Here is a 19,676-nt window from a genome sequence, read left to right on the forward strand (position 1 = left end):
TCTCAAGTAAATCACATGGGCCTAATCTTGTAGTGAGTGACTAGGTTCACTTGTCTTTCCAAGCAGAGGGAGGTTTTTTTCCCAAGCATCCGGGATTGAGGTTTCAGAGCCCTGAATCCATTTATTATTTGCAAAACCAACCATCCGAAGGTCTTCTTGTAGCAGTTACATTTACGGGAAAAAAGAAAAGCCTGGAGTTAAGTGGATTTTCTTATGCATGTCTACATCTTTTGAAAATACCTGGTCCATGCTTTGACACCTGTATCCTGTCAGTGTACATAGGCCGACATGTCCTTAATTGCAAAGAACAGAAAATGGCAAAAAGCTGGAAAGCCATAATATATATGCTGCAAGTTAATCCAAAGACAAAAATCAGCCAAATCGTATGTCACGACGACTTCATCTTTGCAAAGGGTCAAAAACCTCATTTAGTGTCATCACTTAAAATTCTCAAGAAACTGCACAGGCAAGTGAGTTTTAGGAATGCCCTAGAATGTAACCATCGCATATTCACACCTGAGAAAAATATCTTGCCCTTCGTCTCTCAAATGCATAGGAATATGTTTGAACCTTGCCTTGGGAAGTTTCAACCGGTATGATCTCGGGCAAGTGACAATCTATTGTGGTTCAGTTTCTTCATCCATAGAAATGGAGATGATAACACTGTTTCCTTCAAGGGGATGTGGTGAAAAGTAGTTGAGGTACTCCCCGTCAAGTGCTTAGCACAATGCTGGCACAGTCGCCAAGCACGCCATGTCCGAGGTCACCAAGGCCAAGCTCAGGTTCCCCATGAGCACCTGAGCTGCCTCCCGCCCCCGAGCATCGCCCCCGAAGGCTGTTTTCAGAGCCACCCCAGTCGGCCCGTAAATCCTGGAGCCCTCCGAAGGTGTGCCCGTGGCAGTTTGAGGGCAGGGGTCAGGGGGCGTGCTGCCAATGTGTATTAGTCTTCCTTTTTTTATTTCTTCCTTCCTTATAGTTAAAGTGTACGACACGATGGCTCTGGCTCGTACGCATATACATAGTGAAGAGATTACTACAGTCAAACAAATGACCATCTTCATCACCTTCTACCCTTGTATGCTAAGAGAATCTAAAATCTACTGTCTTGGTAAAGTTTCAGAATCAAACACAACATTATTAACAATAGTCGTCCTGCTGTACTTTGGATCTCCAGACGTATTCATTGGCCCAATTCCTGATTTGTACCCCTTGACCTCCTTGTTCCCATTTGCTCCTCTCCCTGCAGTGGGTAGTTTTCTGGCAGGTGGCAGGTGGCTTGCTGCTGGCTTCCCAGCATTCTTTACTGTGAACCACATTGTCAACACTAATATAACTGTCCTTCATTGTTTTTATTATACATAACGCTCGAGTTTGTATATCATATAATTGGATCGATTTCTGTAATTTATATGTGCACAAGTGTATGGAAGTCCTGTGATTGAATTAAATTACCACAGAATCTTTTGATTTTAAAACATTGCCACATAATCGATTCCCTTTTCCTCTGTTAGGAGTTTTCATTGAAAAGTAAATTTGAAAGCATTTAGAAAAAGTTTTTTTTTTTACACAGGAGCTCTAATATGTAGTCACCAGTTCTAAAATGTGCTCTCCTTTTCAGCATCTAAGAGTTTTGCATAGATTTATTTTACACTTTACACAGGTTGCATATTTAAAAATATCCCCTATCGGTTAGTTTTCACTATGAAAACCTGGGCTTTTCCACTTTTTGTTCCAGATTCATTGAGGGTTTTAAATAAGGACTGGATGTAGGGGATGGGCAGCCAGGTCCCTTGACGTCCAGGAGCGCTAGTCACCAGTTCGTAGTAACTAGCTGCTAGGAACTAGTTGCTAGTTACTAGTAAAGTAGTGACTTCAGTTTCTAGAAAGCCTAGGAATAAGTACTGTTGTGGAACTCTTGGATTTAATTTTTTCTATGCTGTGTTTTGTTTCCTCACGTGTGTTTCTAATGGGCTAAGTAATAAAGTTAATGCGGAAAAAAAGGTTGACTGGAGTGTTATCGTCCTGTTAATACTCTATTCCGCATATAGATGCTTAGGATGTGTTATTTATTTTAAAGTTTTAATAATATATTTTATTTAATCCAACATAGCAAAATTATAATTTCTATATGTAATGAATATCAACAGTTTGTCAATTACGTAAGCGCTGACTCTTCCCTTCAGTTGGTTTTCTCTGCAAACCGCACCAGGAGGTGCCACATTTTCGTCCATCAACTACTGAAGAAAGTAGTCATGCGTTCTGTTCCCTTCTAGTCCTCAAACCCAGTCGTCCCTTGTCCCACAGACATTTCATCTGTGTCAGTCCCATTTTGTTCCCTGTCTACAATTCCCAACGTCATTTTGGTGCTTTGCTGATGTTTCTACTTGATTTCTGAATTTCCAAACGGAAACCACAAACACCCATAGCGCAGTCATCATTTCCTAATCGTGTTGATTTCTTAAAATCACTTTTCCTTAGAGGATATGTAGGAGATCAGTACTCACGGAAAACTCTAGAAAATTATTTTAGGCCACACAGAACAAAAAGCAACAGAAGAACAGAAAATTTACTCGGATTTTGAGGAAGCCACAAATAGCACGATAAATTAAGTGGTTACAGGTCTTTCGGGTCATCTGAGGCGGCTCTGAAAAGAGCCTTTGGGGGGCCGTGCCCGGGGGCAGGAGGCGGCTCATGTGCTCATGGTGAACCTGAGCACAGCCCTGGTGCCCTCGGTCACGGCATGCTTGCGGAGCTCCCCGGTCAGCAGCAGGTGCACGGCGGCCTGGATGTCCTGTGAGGTGAGGGTGCAGCGCTGGTTGTAACGGGCCAGGCGGCCGGCCTCTTCGGCGAGGCGCTCGAAGAGGTCGCTAATGCACGAGTCCATGACGTTCACGGCCTGCTGGGACAGGCTGAGGCCGTCGTGGACCAGCTTCAGAACCCTGGGGAAATAGGTGGCGAAACTGTCCTCGCCGCGGCGGCCGCGGCGGCAGCGGGTGTGACGGCGGCTGCGGCGGCGATGGCGCCTGGGCTTCTTCTGTTTCAGGGCCGTCGGAGCGCCCTTCTCAGGCGCCTGGGTGCTGACACCTTCCTCCGGAGACGGGGCAGAGGCAGGCTCCGCCATCCCTCAGGCAACCCCCAAGAGCTAGGAGGCACCGACGATGGCGCTGCTGCCAGGCGGGGAGCCCTTTTTATAGTCGCTGCCTTGCCTCACGTCATGCGTGACCTCGACTTCTGACTGGGTGTCAGGGCACACAGGGAGCGCGTGAGTGAGCCTAGCGGAGTGCGCTGGGACTGCACGGTCCTCCTGCTGGCGGTCCCTCCACCAATCACAGTGAGCGTCTGGAGCCCTGCAAGCTGCCTGTCTGGTCCCATACAGAAATTCACAGCAAGAGAACCCACACAGGAAGGCTGTGGCACGGCCAGCAGAGGGCTCCTGGACGTGGAGATGTGTCGGTCCACCTCCCGCCTCCGGTTCTGATCGAAACCCTCAATGAATCAGGATAACGGAGTAAAAAACTACCGTTTGTAAAGAGTGAAATCAAACACAACTGGGGTATTTAGACCTACATAAGAAAATTCAGCATTTACCAGGTTTGTAGTCACACTCCTAATGATACTTAGATCCGAAAAAGTACCCTACATTCTAGCATTGCTGAATACATAGAACAGCCCTTGATTGAAAGAGAAAAAAGGTATTGGTCTAATTTTGCAGTAAGTCACCCAAAAGGTAAGAGACAGTCAAGAAATAGTTTAAAATCACGTGCTTTTCAAAAATCGGACAGTTCGAGAAAATTTATTCCTTAAATGTATTTGTGGAAAAATGAACCCCAAATACGGAACCAGTACAGAATGAAGAAGAATTAGAGAAATGGAGGTCATCAAGGAACTTGTCACAGAAAGAAAGAAAGAAAAGAAAGAAAGAAAGAAAGAAAGAAAGAAAGAAAGAAAGAAAGAAAGAAAGAAAGAAAGAAAGAAAGAAAGAAAGAAAGAAAGAAAGAAAGAAAGAAAGAAAGAAAGAAAGAAAAGACAATAAACAACCATACAGTATAATTCACAGTAAATGAGCCCTCAGGCAAAGAATCACACCCATTCCATCAGGAGCTGCTTCCACCTCAACTCCAAGGCTGAAGAGTCCAGGAAAATTTTGATTGGCTCTCTTGGGAAACCCGGTTCCATGGTGAGCCGGTGGCTATGACTCCGTGGCTACAGGTTCCTCATTGCCTGACTGAGAACAGACTGGGGCTTGAGCTGCTCTGATTGGACCTTCCATCATCCCTATTATGCATAAATGCAAGTCATGAAGGTTTGTGCTTTCTAAACCCAAAGATTATAGACTGGAGAGGAACATAACTGGATAAAACTGAACGAGTTAAAATAGTAACTTCAGTTTCTAGAAAGCCTAGGGATAGGTATTGCTTCTTGAAATTTTCTCCTTAGTTATTTCTGTGATCGGTTGGGTCCTCCTTTGTGTTTCTGTATGTACTCCATAATACTGAGAATGCCGAAAAACGTTTGATGCAGGATGTTTGTCCTGCTCCTACTATGTTCCCCATATGGATGCTTACAGTTCGTTATTTATTCTCCATGAGTTTGAGGATTCCAGCACCGGCCAGAAATTTAAAAAAAAACAAATGTATATATAAATATATATATATATATATATATATATATATATATGTATATGTATATATTTGTATGTACACACATATATATTCATTTTTACATGTATACAGACACATATGTATATGTGTATGTGTATATGTGTGTTTGTGTGTGTGTGTATATATACTATGTGTGTGTGTGTGTGTGTGTGTGTGACTGTGGATATATATTTGAGGACTGAAACACAGGAGAGAAATAACTGAGTCAAAAATGTCAAGAAACAATATCTAATCCACCTTCTTTAGAAACTGAAGTTACTAGTTTAATTCATTCAGATTTTACCAATTCTGTTCATTGCCAGGCAATATAATGTGTGTGGAAATATATATACATTTTTTTTTTTTAGAAAGGTAAAACATCATGTTTTGTGTCTATGTGCAATGGGGATGATGGGAGGGACCTGTTGGATGAGGTGTCCCAGGCTGAACCAATTAGAAGCCTCCTGAAATGTTTGGACTTGCAGTTGAGGGGAATTGTGTCATTAAATAGGTCTGAGTCCTTGACTGCTGTTTGTTGTTTTGTTTGAATGGTTTTATGCTTTTAATCATGTTGATTTACAGATATTATATTAGTTTCTAAAGCTGTCGTAAATAAATTCGAGAGTCTCGGTGACTTAAAAAATATATATTTATCATCTCACAGTTCTGGATGCCAAATAGCCCCTCTTCATAAGCACACCAGTCATATTGGGTTAGGACCGACCCTCACGACTTCACTTTAAACACAGTTACCTCTATAGAGACTATCTCCAAAATAGGGTCACCTCCTGAAGTACTGGGGGGGTCACAAGGTCAACAGAAGAATTTTGAGAGGGTACAATTCAATAAAGAATATTAAGCTTTCTGCCCCTCCAAAAAATTAAGGTACTTCCATGAAAAATACATTCACACCTTCCCTACAGCCCCCAAATCTTAACCCATTGCAGTTCAACTTTAAGTCCAAAATCTCATCTACAAATCTTATATATCTGCTACGGGTGAGACTCCAGTTGTGACTGATGCTGAGGCAGAATTTATCCTTATCCCTGAACCTGCGAAAACAGACAGCAAATTACCAGTTTCCAAAAACAGTAGCGGGACAGGCATAGAATAGACATTACCATTCCAAATGTGAGAAATCAGAAGAAAACTAGAGTTTATGGGCCCTAAGCAGGTTTGCACCATAGTAGGGCTAATTCCATTAGATTTAAGGGATTGAAAACAGTCCTCTTTAATCATTGCTCTGCCCTCTGGACCCTCTGGGATAGCAGCATGAAACTCTCAGCCCTGGGCAGTGGGGACCTCTTCCCCAGCCTGGTTTGTTACAGAAGAGGTGGCACTAGCCATCTAGAATGGAGAAAGCGGCCTCCATCTATGGGATCAAGGAGATGATGGCCTCATCCCCCAGACCTGTGTCCCTGTTCTCAACAAGACTCTGTCTGGATTCTCCTCTTGCCATTGCTGTTTTCTCAGAGTCCTGCTGGAAGAGTGGAATCACCATAGCTTTACTGATGTCTTCCTTGGTTTCCCAGGGTCTGAAAAGTACGTGCAAGTCTGCAGCCACAGGCCGACTGGAAAACAACTTTACATCCACGTAAATACTGTCATCTTGCCCCATAACCACGGTTCAACAGATCACATAACTGTGGGAAAGGAGGGAACCCCAATAAATGCTTACCAAGGAAAAACTGTGTCCTTTTACATTCTTTTACAGCCCATGTGGTTTTAGGTCCCAACATGGCTTTGGTCCTGCTCACTCTAGCGATATTAATGAAATTTGAGAAAGAGAGAAGAAAAGTGGGGTTTGAGGTTCAAGATCCTAAGTGGAATCAAGTGCATCTGATTACTCACTTCAGGAGGGGCGTGAGGAAAAAGGGCACTTACTGAGTGAACATCTAGGATCCAGTGGTGTGGTTTACTACGTAGACAAGCTACGGGAAGTGCCTTTACTGCTTCAATAACACATTACGAGTACCAACGTAGCTAGAAAAAATATTAAGAAGAGAAAATAACCCACCAATTTTTTTTTTAATGGTGGAATAAGCGTTAAGTCAGGTCTTTGCTGAAGAAAGCTGTCATAGCTATATCATATTGCAAAAATAGACTTGAAGTCAACGGAGATTCCTTGAGGATAAAGATAGTCCCCCTGGGATAAAATGTTCAATTCATGTGGGAGGTATTATAAATTTAAGATGACCTATACTGGGTAGGGTAGCTTCAAACTATTTAAGTCAACACTTGACTGAATGACAATAAGGAGTAGCGAAGGTCACCACCAAATATAGACATTTGCAGCCACCTGTAAGCAAGTGGCCGAAACGTAACAAGGACTTAGAAATAAAACACCTACCAAGCTTGCTTGACGAAATGGAGTAATGCGATAATATGAACCCGGAAATTAGAGAATGTGTTTTATCCACCTGATGTATATTTATGCACATAGAACATGTACTCGGCCATCAAGCAAGATTCCAGAAGTATCAAATACATATCACATTCTCTGACTACAGTACATTTAAGAATCAATGACAAACCATGTTGTCAAAACCAAATGTTTGGGATGACACAAATCACTCTAAAGAAATAATGGGCCAAAGGACAAATCATTACAGGGACTGAAAAATATTTATTGATGCGTGAGAATAAAATTTGTGGGGCATGCGTGAGTGCTACTGAGAGAGGATTTTATGGCCCACGTGCTGATTAAAAAGATTAAAAAGAAGGAAGCCTTGATCAGGCATTTTACGGAAGACCAAGCACAAACGATCACAAAGAACAACAAGAAGCACGATTGGAGAGGTGCCACCTCGCTCAAGTCTCCTGGAAAATGCCTACTACAACCACAGTGACATACTATTTCACACCGTCGGAGCAGTGAGAATTAAAAAGGTCAGACCGCATCAAATGTTGGTGACTAGTGGGGACTCACACTCTGGTATTAGGAGGACAAATTGGTCTGACCATCTTGGAGAGCAATCTGGCAATACTAATTAATGCGCAGGATGCACACACTGCTGACAGCAGCAGTTCCATTGCTGGGTACACTACCTAGTGGCCTGAACACAAGGAGACGTGTGTGGGAACATTCTTAGCAGCCCTGTGGTCTGGGTGGGGCCTCTGGAAGATCTGCAGGGACCGAAGAGACAGATAATGGACCCTGAAGCACTGACCTGGAAGAGGGAGGGATAGCACTAGATGTAGTCTCTCGAAAATGGAAACAGGTGTTCAAACAAAGATTCCTACATGAACGTTCAGAGGTGCCCTATTCTCAATAGCCAAAAGGGGGAAACAACCCAAATGCCCATCAATGGACAAATAGATAAACTAAATGTCGTCCATCCATACCATGGATTATTATTCAGCTGTGAAAAGGAAGGAAGCAAGTACCGATTCACGCTACCACGTAGATGTACCATGAGGAAAACATTACACTATGTGAAAGCCGCCAGACACAGAAGGCCATGCGTTGAGTTCATGGGAGGGAGAGCTCCACATGGGGGAAACCTCTGTCGACAGAAAGCAGATAAGTGGTTGCCAAGAGCTATTTATTGGGAGCGTGTGTATGTGTGTGCTCGGGGGTGGGGGGACGACGAGCATGGGGAGTGAGTGCTTAACGGGTACAGGGGTTTCTTGGCGGGGTGGTGAAAATGCTTTGGAAGCAGACGGTTGTGATTGTTCCACGACATCACGAATGTACTTGACACCATGTCGTACCCGTCCCCCACCCCTCTTTCTTTATCTTGCCTGCGATGCTCGGGTCCTACAGAAGGCGAGCGCTGCCACAGAGGGAGGGCCCAGGGGCGAGAGCGTGCGGGTGCCTTGCACCTGCCCTGGCCGGCCGTTTGTAGGCCCAGGCCCGCTCCCTCGGGGTCAACTGGAGGGCAGTGACGTCACCAGTGTGCGCGGCCACGAGCCTGTTCCGGACCAATGAGGGGCCGGGTCGCGGTAGCTAGGTTACGGAGTACGGGCCAAGTACCGACATCTTGAGAGGCATCCAGTCGAGCCAGACCTCGCAGATTGATCGGTCGTCTCCAAGGCCCGGCATGCCGAGCAGGAGGACGAGCCGTCCACGGTCGTCCGGTCTCAATAGGTGCCGTGCCGCCGCTCTCGCGCCCACCGAGCCGAGCTGACATTCTCCGTGAGCCACCCGGAGCGCCTCCTGCGGGAGGGCCACTACGCCCAGTGCCCGAGTTCGTGTGCGCCGGTCTTTCTAGGTGCCATCGTCGAGTACGTGACGGCCAAGGTCTTGGAGCTGGCGAGCGACGAGGCCCGGAGGAGCAGCAGGAGATGCATCACCTTGGAGCTGTTGGACGTGGCCGTGCACAGCAACGCGCTGCTCAGTGGCTTCTTCGTGACTACAACCATCTCCCAGGTGGCCCCAGCCTAGCTGTGGACGCCTGGCACCCAGGGGGCCTCACCAGCCCACCGATCCTCCGTCTACTCCTGCTAGCCCGGCGCCAGCCCCTTCCGTCACAGCCAGCCGGGACAGCCCTGGCCTGTCTTGTGCCTTCGGCGCCTTGTGTCATTAAAGTGTTTGAAAGTACCCACAGGCTTGCTCTATAAATTTTGTGTCAGAGTGGGGTGTGAGACACCCAATGTTGGACGGACGGGCAGGGAGTGGCGAGGGTCAGGGAACAGGGAGGGCACAGGAGAGCAGACTCTCGTGGTGACAATGGGGGTTGGTGTCCCCGTATGGGAGGTGCTGTCTGGGGCGGGGGCACAGGAGGCTCCCACGTGGACCCTGAGCTAGTCACCAGAACGATGGTGTTCATTGGGGTGGAGCTCAAGGCCAAGACTGAGGTGTCCTGGTAGGATGAATGTCAAAAGGGGTTATGTTATGGAGGGGGACGGAGCCTCAGGTGGCATGGGAGCTCAAGTCAAGGGCTCAAGTGGGGCAGGGACGTTGACTGCCAGAGAGAGGAGTGATTGATGGGTGGGAACAATGCAGAAATCCCCAAAGGCGGACCTGGGGTCACAGGGGGTCAAGAGTTTAGTTTTGGCCTTGTTCAGAGGGAGAGGCTGGGAGACGCCCTTAGCTACCGGGATACGCAAGCTGTAGCCTAGCAACAGCGCGGTCAGGCCAGGCCCCGCCTCAGATGCCGCTCTCTGCGTATCACCAGGGCGACAGGACCGTGGCAGGTGTCCCGGGGCTGCGCCCAGGAGTGGCTGTCTATGTGGCCTGTTGCCAGCTGGCGGTAGCACGCTTCCAGCAGGCGCTCTTCCACCGGCCATGGAGGAGCTGGCCCTCACTCAGGCTGTCCGCCTCTTCCTGCGACAGGAGAGTGATGCTTGCCAGGGCCTGGTCATGGAGGTGTACCTTGATGTGATTTTTCTAAGAGTTTTTGAGTGTCAGCCCTTAGATCTGTCATCCATTTTGAATGAATTTTTATACATGGTGTGAGATAGAAGTCCAAGTTCACTCTTTTGCATGTGGATATCCAGTTGTCACAGCACCATTTGTGACAGGGATTATTCTTTTCCCCCACTGAATGGTCTTGGAACCTGTACTGAAAATCGACTATACACAGATATCAGGGTTAATTTCTGACTCTAAATCACGCATTTATTATGTTACTTTAATCTACGGACATGTCTACATCAAGGGTCACTTGTGGGCCAAACAAAGTGCTAGGGATTGGAGATATAAAGACGGATAGCCTTAGTAGATTCTCCTGTGGTTATTATCAACTGACTGTTCTCTTGTTCAGTGGCTGAGAAAGTTGAAAATGTGGCTTTGGCCCAGGAGAGCCTCATTGTCGTAGAGACGTCCAGCTGTGGGAGTGAATGACTCTGAACCACCCACGCTCACCTCCTCCATGACCCGGGCAAGGATTAGAACAGACAGCGCTGAGCAACGCTTCCATACCACTGTTTGGTCATCATGGCCTACTTAGGGTCCGATGGCTATAAACAGTTGTGCGAGCTTGACTACAGCTCATCTGGCTTGGATCTCAGAGTTCCAGACCTTCAAAGGTAACTGGGCAAAATGTGCCTGCTTCTGGTAGAGGCCCCTATTATCTTGGAGGAGTGAGTGTACTCGGGATGAAAGGAATAAGGACCCTCGGGCCTAAAGCAGTGGGAGAGGCAAGGAATGTGAGCCCGCGGTCCCTGAGCCAATCAGAGAGGGCCGTGATGGGGTCTGGGAAGGTGAGTTCGGCTAGGACATCATGAAGCCCCTGTTCCTGGGGTGAGGTCCTAAGTAGAGGGAAGACATGGGGGAACGGGCCTGCAAGGCTAAAGCGGAGGTAGGGCCTGGGAAATGAGGCCCGGTGTAAGAACCCAAATGCCCCAAGGGATCACACCCTGATCACATAAGTCCTTCTCGGCCACACCCCATCATGGCGCTGGTTGCCCTTTCCTTCCGTATTCTCCTTCCTACCGGCGCGAATCGTACACCAATCAGCTCACCCCCCAAGCCCCATGCGGTATGCTAAGTAGGGACTGTATCTTAAGCCAATCAGCTTTCCCTAAAAACCCTATGTATATGTTTGTGTGCCGCCTAATAAACGAGCCCTCTCCGGTGGGTCATCAACTGGTGTCGACTCGTCCTTTCACCCGGACACCTCGGCCAATGATAGGGGTGGGGGCGGGGGCGGGCGGGGCCTGCTCCGGGCCTTGTAAGTGCGGGTTTCTGCGCGGGAACGCACACCACGAAGGCAGTGAGCAGCTCTCTCCACCCCAGGGGCATCCTTCAGGCGTCTTCAAGCCCTCAGGTGAGGTGGTGCGGTCCCGCTGGGGCCAGAGGACGATGGGGACGGGAGCACGCAGGGACTCCGTGGCGGGGCTGTCGCGCCTTCGGGAGCCCTAGGGGCCCGGATTGGGAGTTGGCTTTTCCCGTCAGCGCCGCGGGGCGAGACTCGTGCCTTTGTCTGCCCTCGGCGCGCCTCCTGTGCGAGATGCCGAGCCCTCCCGGGGGTCGGGCCCTGGAAGGCCCAAGGGGCGGACCCCCAAAGCGGCCGGCCGGTCCGCGGAAGAAGTGCAGGTCGGAGGCTTCGAGGACGAAGCGGAGTTGAGGGCTCGCCCGGAATGGGCCCTCTGGGCCTGGCCCCTCGCTCCCTCCCCTCCCGTGGCCCTTCGGCCGGGCGCCCGACCAGGATGACAGTTATTTTCCAATGAAAGCAAGATGCTCCTGTCAAAGTGGCCTGTGCGCCCGGCCCTGTTATTTGTTTGTCCCGGTTTCCCCAGCTTTGAGGTTGGCTTCTGAGCGCTTGGCACGGGAGGGTCATAGGGTAAGGTCAACTGAATGGAGGGGACGTGTTTGAAACTACTGGCCGCTTGGGGGCGTCTCTGTTCTACTCTGGTCGCTAGACGTGTCTCGCCCCACCAGGGTGGGAACAGACATGAGCAGGAGAGCTCCGCCTTCCGGTTTCTGGGGTCTCTTATTCTTTGTTCTGGACAAACCTAGAATGTTCAGAGGCCGCCGCAAGGCATTTCATCAGGTCCACAGCAAGACTCTTCTGAGCCTTGTCTCCTTGCCTCGCCCTTGACAGAGAAAACGTGGTGAAATAAGACTCTGTGTATTTAGCGTATCCCATTCTGCTGAAGTCGTGAGTCTGATCCTAATTAGCTGCCCCTTCTTACAGTGTTTACAAACCGCTGCCACAAGGGGCTAGTATAGGACGAGTAACCAGTTACGACCGGATTAAATCCTCTCCCCTCTCTTATTGCAGCACCTTAATCTACTGTTTGGGGGCATTTAAAATGGAAAGAAATTAGTACAACTTCGGCCACCCCTTTTTGTGTGCTGCTCCCCATCCTCCAAGAAAAATGCCGTCGCCACCCCACTCCCCCCACCCCCCGGTAATTGAACAGACAGCGAAGATTCTTAGATAGTGCTGTCATCTATTAGAAAATCATTGACTGGTTGAACCAAGTTTTTATTATATTCTTCGACCCCTAATTGTTCCTGTGCTTCTCTTACCTCCATTGTACCTTTGCTGTGATTTTAAAAGAGTCGGACATGTTGGCTCCGGGTTTCTAGAGCGTCTTGGTTTCTAGTGTATCCTGATCTAAGGGCATTTTCTGCTTATCAGAATAGGGGTATTGAAGTGAATTTCAAAGTAATGAAAATAGAATTCTTCTAAGATGCGCTGGTGTTTTCCTGTGGAAGATCAGTAGGTAAAATATACATGACTATTACGTTTGAACATTTATGACTGTTACTACTTTGTCTGACGATAGTTCTGCCAGGGAAGTTTCTTAAAAGAAATTGTTTTCGGTCTTTCTTTTAGTCAAGATGAGTGATAAGCCAGACTTGTCGGAGGTGGAGAAGTTTGACAAGTCAAAACTGAAGAAAACTCATACCGAGGAAAAAAATACTCTTCCCTCAAAGGAAAGTAAGTCATGGAGGGTTTCTAGCTGAGACAGACAATGGTGAAAGTTGGTATCTTCAGTGAATAAACCTATCTTCTAGTAATTTTTACTATCGAGGAAGTAATTATTAGAGTACCATTTTATTTTATGCAGCCATGACAACTATCAAAGAGTTGTCTCCTTCTTTGGATTATATAAATGGTTCGCACATGATAGGCCCTAGTAGTAATGGGGAAGTAAAAACCACTTCCCTGTTGGAAAATTACTAAAACACACATTGAAACCAATCTTAAACATTGGACTTAGCACTAGAAAAACCTTACTTCTGTCTACTTTTAGTTATTTGGCATTTTTCTGCATCTAGAAATTTGAGTCCATTATCTCATGCCTAAAGAACCATGCCAGCTCTGCGGTCTGGGCTTTCTCCAATATGATGACAAGATAGGGATGCAGAACGAGTTTCGATCTTGGGTGCACTTGAGGCTCCCAGACTTAAGGGATCAGTTTTGCCCTCCAGAGTAACAGACAGCTGGAGAAACTCCAAGCATATTCACAACAGCTGAGGGGCATTTTCTGTCATGTGTGCGTTATTTGAGAGTTCCGAAATTAGTGAAAATTATCTCAAAGTGTATAACTTCCAAATGGTATCGTCAGAGATAAACGTGAGCAAAATGCTTCACTTCCTCCTCGGTCTCAAATAATCTATCGAAAAACTGTCAACAACACAAATCTGCCTCTCGAATGAAAGCAAAAACCAAAAAAACTGCAATTGAAGTAGATTCTAATGAATGTTCGAGTGGTAAACATGCACACACGTGCACACATGCACCCCGCTGTGAGCATTTGTGGTTAGTGCCTTAGCATTCTCAATTAAAAGCATGTATGGCAGCCTTCCATGACTTACCTAAAGCTGTTTTGTAAGAAACTGAATTAAATCTTAGGAAAATACTCTTAGTGATATATATATTTTTTGTTTTGTTTTTTTTTTCCCCTCAGCGATCCAGCAGGAGAAACAGTGTGCTCAGACATCGTAAAACGGGATCTCCTCCCAAGAGGAAATTTCAACATTGCCCGAGAGCCTTGGTTTTATGCTTGTTTTTTGCAAACCGTTGTGTTTGTAGCGATTTTAGGCATCTTCTGCTGTCCTCTCATTTCTATTCCCTGGCTAAAAGGTCAGGTGGAACCAAAGTTTCCTGAAGTGTGCTTTCAAACTTGCCGTTGGTGTGTAAATTCCAGATGGCAGATGTTGCGAATAATCTCACCAGTGTTGACCCTTGTGTGTGTAGCCCTTTCACCCCCAGCAGGATAAGCCAGGTTTAACCTTCTGCAATGGGTGCCTCCATTGCTTCATTATCTTCATGAAGTTGCATGCTTCTGCAGCTTCTCACAGTTTGTTTTTATTTCCAATGTAGTAATGAAATAATAAATACAGTCATTATCTGGCGGCTCTCGACTTCATTTCTTCTAAGGAAGGAAAAGTACACAAGGGTACCCTTTTTCGCCAAACAAAACGGTTGAAGGAAAACCTCTTCAGCAGTGGACTAAGCCCCTTATCTCAGAGTGAAGAAAGACAAACACAGGGTCTGAAGTGACCCACTCAAGCTGAAAAAGAACTGAAATTCAAGCTGGGCTGTCTTGCCTTCTGGAAAGTGTTTTCCGACTGAATGGGAGGGGGCACCTAAGCTTGGGGTTGGATGGAAAGGGCGCGGGAGGCACTTGTTAACACGCACTGTACTGAGCACATCACATCTTCAGTTGAGCGTCAACTCAGATATCTGATGCCCACTGATGACCTGTAACACTGAACCTCTGATCTGGTTCTTCTACTGAACAGAATTTACTGTCTCCTGAAGCAAGCATTTTTGGTTTCATGGTGAGCATAAGTGCTGTGGACCATATGGTGTTCCCCCACCCCCACCACACCAAATTCATATTTTGAAGGTCTACCCCTCAATGCGACTCTACCCGGAGATAGACTTTTTAGGAAGTCATTAAGGTTAAATGAGGCTACAAGGGCTGGGCCCCTCTGTGATCTATTACTATAGGTATCTTCCCACCATAAGGGATTATACCGTCCATACCTATTTGCAACCTCAACTATTATCTTACCTCCCTCTTTCTAGGGGCTCACATCCTTAAATACTCACTGGGGTTACAGAAAGTGGAAGGTGTTTTCTCTGCTCTAGCACAAATTTCCACAAGCAAAACAGCAGGTGGGTCAACTAAGGTAAAGTGTGGTTGAGGTGACACAATCTCAGAGCTTAGGGTAACCAGAAGATTTGAGCCCTGGAGGTCACCATGTTGGTCATCACTACCTTACCATCTGCCTGAAGCAATTGCCCAGTAGAGTCACTCAGTCCCTTACACTGACATGCTGCTTACACGCTTCCCTGCCTGCCTGTAACTTCTATGCCATAATCCTAGGAGAGCATGCTGGAGACCCATACAGCGTGGTTAATCCATCCTCCAGTATTTGAAGTCAGCTGTTGTTTTCCTGCCCCCATACGTCCAAGTCTCCTCCAGCTGACCTTTTCAGAGCATTTGGACCCAAGTTACACAGATGGGGACCCATAACGGTTGCACTTTAGATGGACGGACACAAGTTTAGCCATTATCAGGTCCCTGGATCCCGATTCTGTCATCCAGCCCATTTGCTCTCCTTTCAGTTTGCCATTTGCAGCTTGATAAAGATGCTGTACGTCCACGACAGACTCAGTAACGTGTGCATTAGCACACTAATCCAGCTCAAGATTAGGCCCATTTCAGATGCCTAAAGGAAAGCATGTCAGGTGAGCTGGGGATGGGACGAAAACTCCCAGTTTTTAGTTGCACCTGGTAACCGTCATTTTTTTTTTAAAGGATTGATTCCTCCCAGGGCAGTGTAAATGATAAACTGAGTGGGAGCAAGTGAGAGGTATGTGGTGGGAGGGGAAGTCACATAGTTTCTAAGTGAACGCTCCTACAGAAATAAGACGGGAAGAACGATTGCTCACTGGAAGTAGTTTTGCCCTGCATTTCTCAAGTAAATCACATGGGCCTAATCTTGTAGTGAGTGACTAGGTTCACTTGTCTTTCCAAGCAGAGGGAGGTTTTTTTCCCAAGCATCCGGGATTGAGGTTTCAGAGCCCTGAATCCATTTATTATTTGCAAAACCAACCATCCGAAGGTCTTCTTGTAGCAGTTACATTTACGGGAAAAAAGAAAAGCCTGGAGTTAAGTGGATTTTCTTATGCATGTCTACATCTTTTGAAAATACCTGGTCCATGCTTTGACACCTGTATCCTGTCAGTGTACATAGGCCGACATGTCCTTAATTGCAAAGAACAGAAAATGGCAAAAAGCTGGAAAGCCATAATATATATGCTGCAAGTTAATCCAAAGACAAAAATCAGCCAAATCGTATGTCACGACGACTTCATCTTTGCAAAGGGTCAAAAACCTCATTTAGTGTCATCACTTAAAATTCTCAAGAAACTGCACAGGCAAGTGAGTTTTAGGAATGCCCTAGAATGTAACCATCGCATATTCACACCTGAGAAAAATATCTTGCCCTTCGTCTCTCAAATGCATAGGAATATGTTTGAACCTTGCCTTGGGAAGTTTCAACCGGTATGATCTCGGGCAAGTGACAATCTATTGTGGTTCAGTTTCTTCATCCATAGAAATGGAGATGATAACACTGTTTCCTTCAAGGGGATGTGGTGAAAAGTAGTTGAGGTACTCCCCGTCAAGTGCTTAGCACAATGCTGGCACAGTCGCCAAGCACGCCATGTCCGAGGTCACCAAGGCCAAGCTCAGGTTCCCCATGAGCACCTGAGCTGCCTCCCGCCCCCGAGCATCGCCCCCGAAGGCTGTTTTCAGAGCCACCCCAGTCGGCCCGTAAATCCTGGAGCCCTCCGAAGGTGTGCCCGTGGCAGTTTGAGGGCAGGGGTCAGGGGGCGTGCTGCCAATGTGTATTAGTCTTCCTTTTTTTATTTCTTCCTTCCTTATAGTTAAAGTGTACGACACGATGGCTCTGGCTCGTACGCATATACATAGTGAAGAGATTACTACAGTCAAACAAATGACCATCTTCATCACCTTCTACCCTTGTATGCTAAGAGAATCTAAAATCTACTGTCTTGGTAAAGTTTCAGAATCAAACACAACATTATTAACAATAGTCGTCCTGCTGTACTTTGGATCTCCAGACGTATTCATTGGCCCAATTCCTGATTTGTACCCCTTGACCTCCTTGTTCCCATTTGCTCCTCTCCCTGCAGTGGGTAGTTTTCTGGCAGGTGGCAGGTGGCTTGCTGCTGGCTTCCCAGCATTCTTTACTGTGAACCACATTGTCAACACTAATATAACTGTCCTTCATTGTTTTTATTATACATAACGCTCGAGTTTGTATATCATATAATTGGATCGATTTCTGTAATTTATATGTGCACAAGTGTATGGAAGTCCTGTGATTGAATTAAATTACCACAGAATCTTTTGATTTTAAAACATTGCCACATAATCGATTCCCTTTTCCTCTGTTAGGAGTTTTCATTGAAAAGTAAATTTGAAAGCATTTAGAAAAAGTTTTTTTTTTTACACAGGAGCTCTAATATGTAGTCACCAGTTCTAAAATGTGCTCTCCTTTTCAGCATCTAAGAGTTTTGCATAGATTTATTTTACACTTTACACAGGTTGCATATTTAAAAATATCCCCTATCGGTTAGTTTTCACTATGAAAACCTGGGCTTTTCCACTTTTTGTTCCAGATTCATTGAGGGTTTTAAATAAGGACTGGATGTAGGGGATGGGCAGCCAGGTCCCTTGACGTCCAGGAGCGCTAGTCACCAGTTCGTAGTAACTAGCTGCTAGGAACTAGTTGCTAGTTACTAGTAAAGTAGTGACTTCAGTTTCTAGAAAGCCTAGGAATAAGTACTGTTGTGGAACTCTTGGATTTAATTTTTTCTATGCTGTGTTTTGTTTCCTCACGTGTGTTTCTAATGGGCTAAGTAATAAAGTTAATGCGGAAAAAAAGGTTGACTGGAGTGTTATCGTCCTGTTAATACTCTATTCCGCATATAGATGCTTAGGATGTGTTATTTATTTTAAAGTTTTAATAATATATTTTATTTAATCCAACATAGCAAAATTATAATTTCTATATGTAATGAATATCAACAGTTTGTCAATTACGTAAGCGCTGACTCTTCCCTTCAGTTGGTTTTCTCTGCAAACCGCACCAGGAGGTGCCACATTTTCGTCCATCAACTACTGAAGAAAGTAGTCATGCGTTCTGTTCCCTTCTAGTCCTCAAACCCAGTCGTCCCTTGTCCCACAGACATTTCATCTGTGTCAGTCCCATTTTGTTCCCTGTCTACAATTCCCAACGTCATTTTGGTGCTTTGCTGATGTTTCTACTTGATTTCTGAATTTCCAAACGGAAACCACAAACACCCATAGCGCAGTCATCATTTCCTAATCGTGTTGATTTCTTAAAATCACTTTTCCTTAGAGGATATGTAGGAGATCAGTACTCACGGAAAACTCTAGAAAATTATTTTAGGCCACACAGAACAAAAAGCAACAGAAGAACAGAAAATTTACTCGGATTTTGAGGAAGCCACAAATAGCACGATAAATTAAGTGGTTACAGGTCTTTCGGGTCATCTGAGGCGGCTCTGAAAAGAGCCTTTGGGGGGCCGTGCCCGGGGGCAGGAGGCGGCTCATGTGCTCATGGTGAACCTGAGCACAGCCCTGGTGCCCTCGGTCACGGCATGCTTGCGGAGCTCCCCGGTCAGCAGCAGGTGCACGGCGGCCTGGATGTCCTGTGAGGTGAGGGTGCAGCGCTGGTTGTAACGGGCCAGGCGGCCGGCCTCTTCGGCGAGGCGCTCGAAGAGGTCGCTAATGCACGAGTCCATGACGTTCACGGCCTGCTGGGACAGGCTGAGGCCGTCGTGGACCAGCTTCAGAACCCTGGGGAAATAGGTGGCGAAACTGTCCTCGCCGCGGCGGCCGCGGCGGCAGCGGGTGTGACGGCGGCTGCGGCGGCGATGGCGCCTGGGCTTCTTCTGTTTCAGGGCCGTCGGAGCGCCCTTCTCAGGCGCCTGGGTGCTGACACCTTCCTCCGGAGACGGGGCAGAGGCAGGCTCCGCCATCCCTCAGGCAACCCCCAAGAGCTAGGAGGCACCGACGATGGCGCTGCTGCCAGGCGGGGAGCCCTTTTTATAGTCGCTGCCTTGCCTCACGTCATGCGTGACCTCGACTTCTGACTGGGTGTCAGGGCACACAGGGAGCGCGTGAGTGAGCCTAGCGGAGTGCGCTGGGACTGCACGGTCCTCCTGCTGGCGGTCCCTCCACCAATCACAGTGAGCGTCTGGAGCCCTGCAAGCTGCCTGTCTGGTCCCATACAGAAATTCACAGCAAGAGAACCCACACAGGAAGGCTGTGGCACGGCCAGCAGAGGGCTCCTGGACGTGGAGATGTGTCGGTCCACCTCCCGCCTCCGGTTCTGATCGAAACCCTCAATGAATCAGGATAACGGAGTAAAAAACTACCGTTTGTAAAGAGTGAAATCAAACACAACTGGGGTATTTAGACCTACATAAGAAAATTCAGCATTTACCAGGTTTGTAGTCACACTCCTAATGATACTTAGATCCGAAAAAGTACCCTACATTCTAGCATTGCTGAATACATAGAACAGCCCTTGATTGAAAGAGAAAAAAGGTATTGGTCTAATTT

At 46.8% G+C, this 19,676-nt stretch overlaps 4 protein-coding genes across 4 annotated transcripts; 2 read left to right on the forward strand and 2 right to left on the reverse strand.

Annotated features, from left to right (window-relative positions):
• Positions 1-2,689: 2,689 nt before the first annotated feature.
• LOC134368236 (histone H2B-like) lies at positions 2,690-3,121 on the reverse strand. Its single transcript, XM_063084781.1, has one exon. The coding sequence runs from the start codon at positions 3,119-3,121 to the stop codon at positions 2,690-2,692; it is 432 nt and encodes a 143-aa protein (XP_062940851.1).
• Positions 3,122-8,567: 5,446 nt separating this feature from the next.
• On the forward strand, positions 8,568-9,027 carry LOC134368237 (histone H2A-Bbd type 2/3-like). Its single transcript, XM_063084782.1, has 2 exons — positions 8,568-8,612; positions 8,731-9,027. Exons 1-2 carry the CDS (start codon positions 8,568-8,570, stop codon positions 9,025-9,027), a joined length of 342 nt encoding a protein of 113 aa, XP_062940852.1.
• Positions 9,028-12,876: 3,849 nt separating this feature from the next.
• LOC134367527 (thymosin beta-15A) lies at positions 12,877-13,987 on the forward strand. The gene is made up of 2 exons (XM_063084268.1): positions 12,877-12,976; positions 13,950-13,987. Exons 1-2 carry the CDS (start codon positions 12,877-12,879, stop codon positions 13,985-13,987), a joined length of 138 nt encoding a protein of 45 aa, XP_062940338.1.
• Positions 13,988-18,658: 4,671 nt separating this feature from the next.
• LOC134368238 (histone H2B-like) lies at positions 18,659-19,090 on the reverse strand. The gene has a single exon (XM_063084783.1). It carries the CDS (start codon positions 19,088-19,090, stop codon positions 18,659-18,661), a length of 432 nt encoding a protein of 143 aa, XP_062940853.1.
• Positions 19,091-19,676: the final 586 nt, after the last annotated feature.

Source organism: Cynocephalus volans, chromosome X (assembly GCF_027409185.1).
Source record: "Cynocephalus volans isolate mCynVol1 chromosome X, mCynVol1.pri, whole genome shotgun sequence".
NCBI classification, from domain to species: domain Eukaryota; kingdom Metazoa; phylum Chordata; class Mammalia; order Dermoptera; family Cynocephalidae; genus Cynocephalus; species Cynocephalus volans.

Excerpts from the sequence above, each read along its gene's own strand:
- LOC134368237 (XM_063084782.1), top strand. The coding sequence starts at position 8,568 with ATGAGGGGCCGGGTCGCGGTAGCTAGGTTACGGAGTACGGGCCAA. Across the intron at positions 8,613-8,730 it reads GGTTACGGAGTACGGGCCAA|GTGCCGTGCCGCCGCTCTCG; the intron begins GTACCGACATCT and ends CGGTCTCAATAG.
- LOC134368238 (XM_063084783.1), bottom strand. The coding sequence starts at position 19,090 with ATGGCGGAGCCTGCCTCTGCCCCGTCTCCGGAGGAAGGTGTCAGCACC.
- LOC134368236 (XM_063084781.1), bottom strand. The coding sequence starts at position 3,121 with ATGGCGGAGCCTGCCTCTGCCCCGTCTCCGGAGGAAGGTGTCAGCACC.
- LOC134367527 (XM_063084268.1), top strand. The coding sequence starts at position 12,877 with ATGAGTGATAAGCCAGACTTGTCGGAGGTGGAGAAGTTTGACAAGTCA. Across the intron at positions 12,977-13,949 it reads TACTCTTCCCTCAAAGGAAA|CGATCCAGCAGGAGAAACAG; the intron begins GTAAGTCATGGA and ends TTTTCCCCTCAG.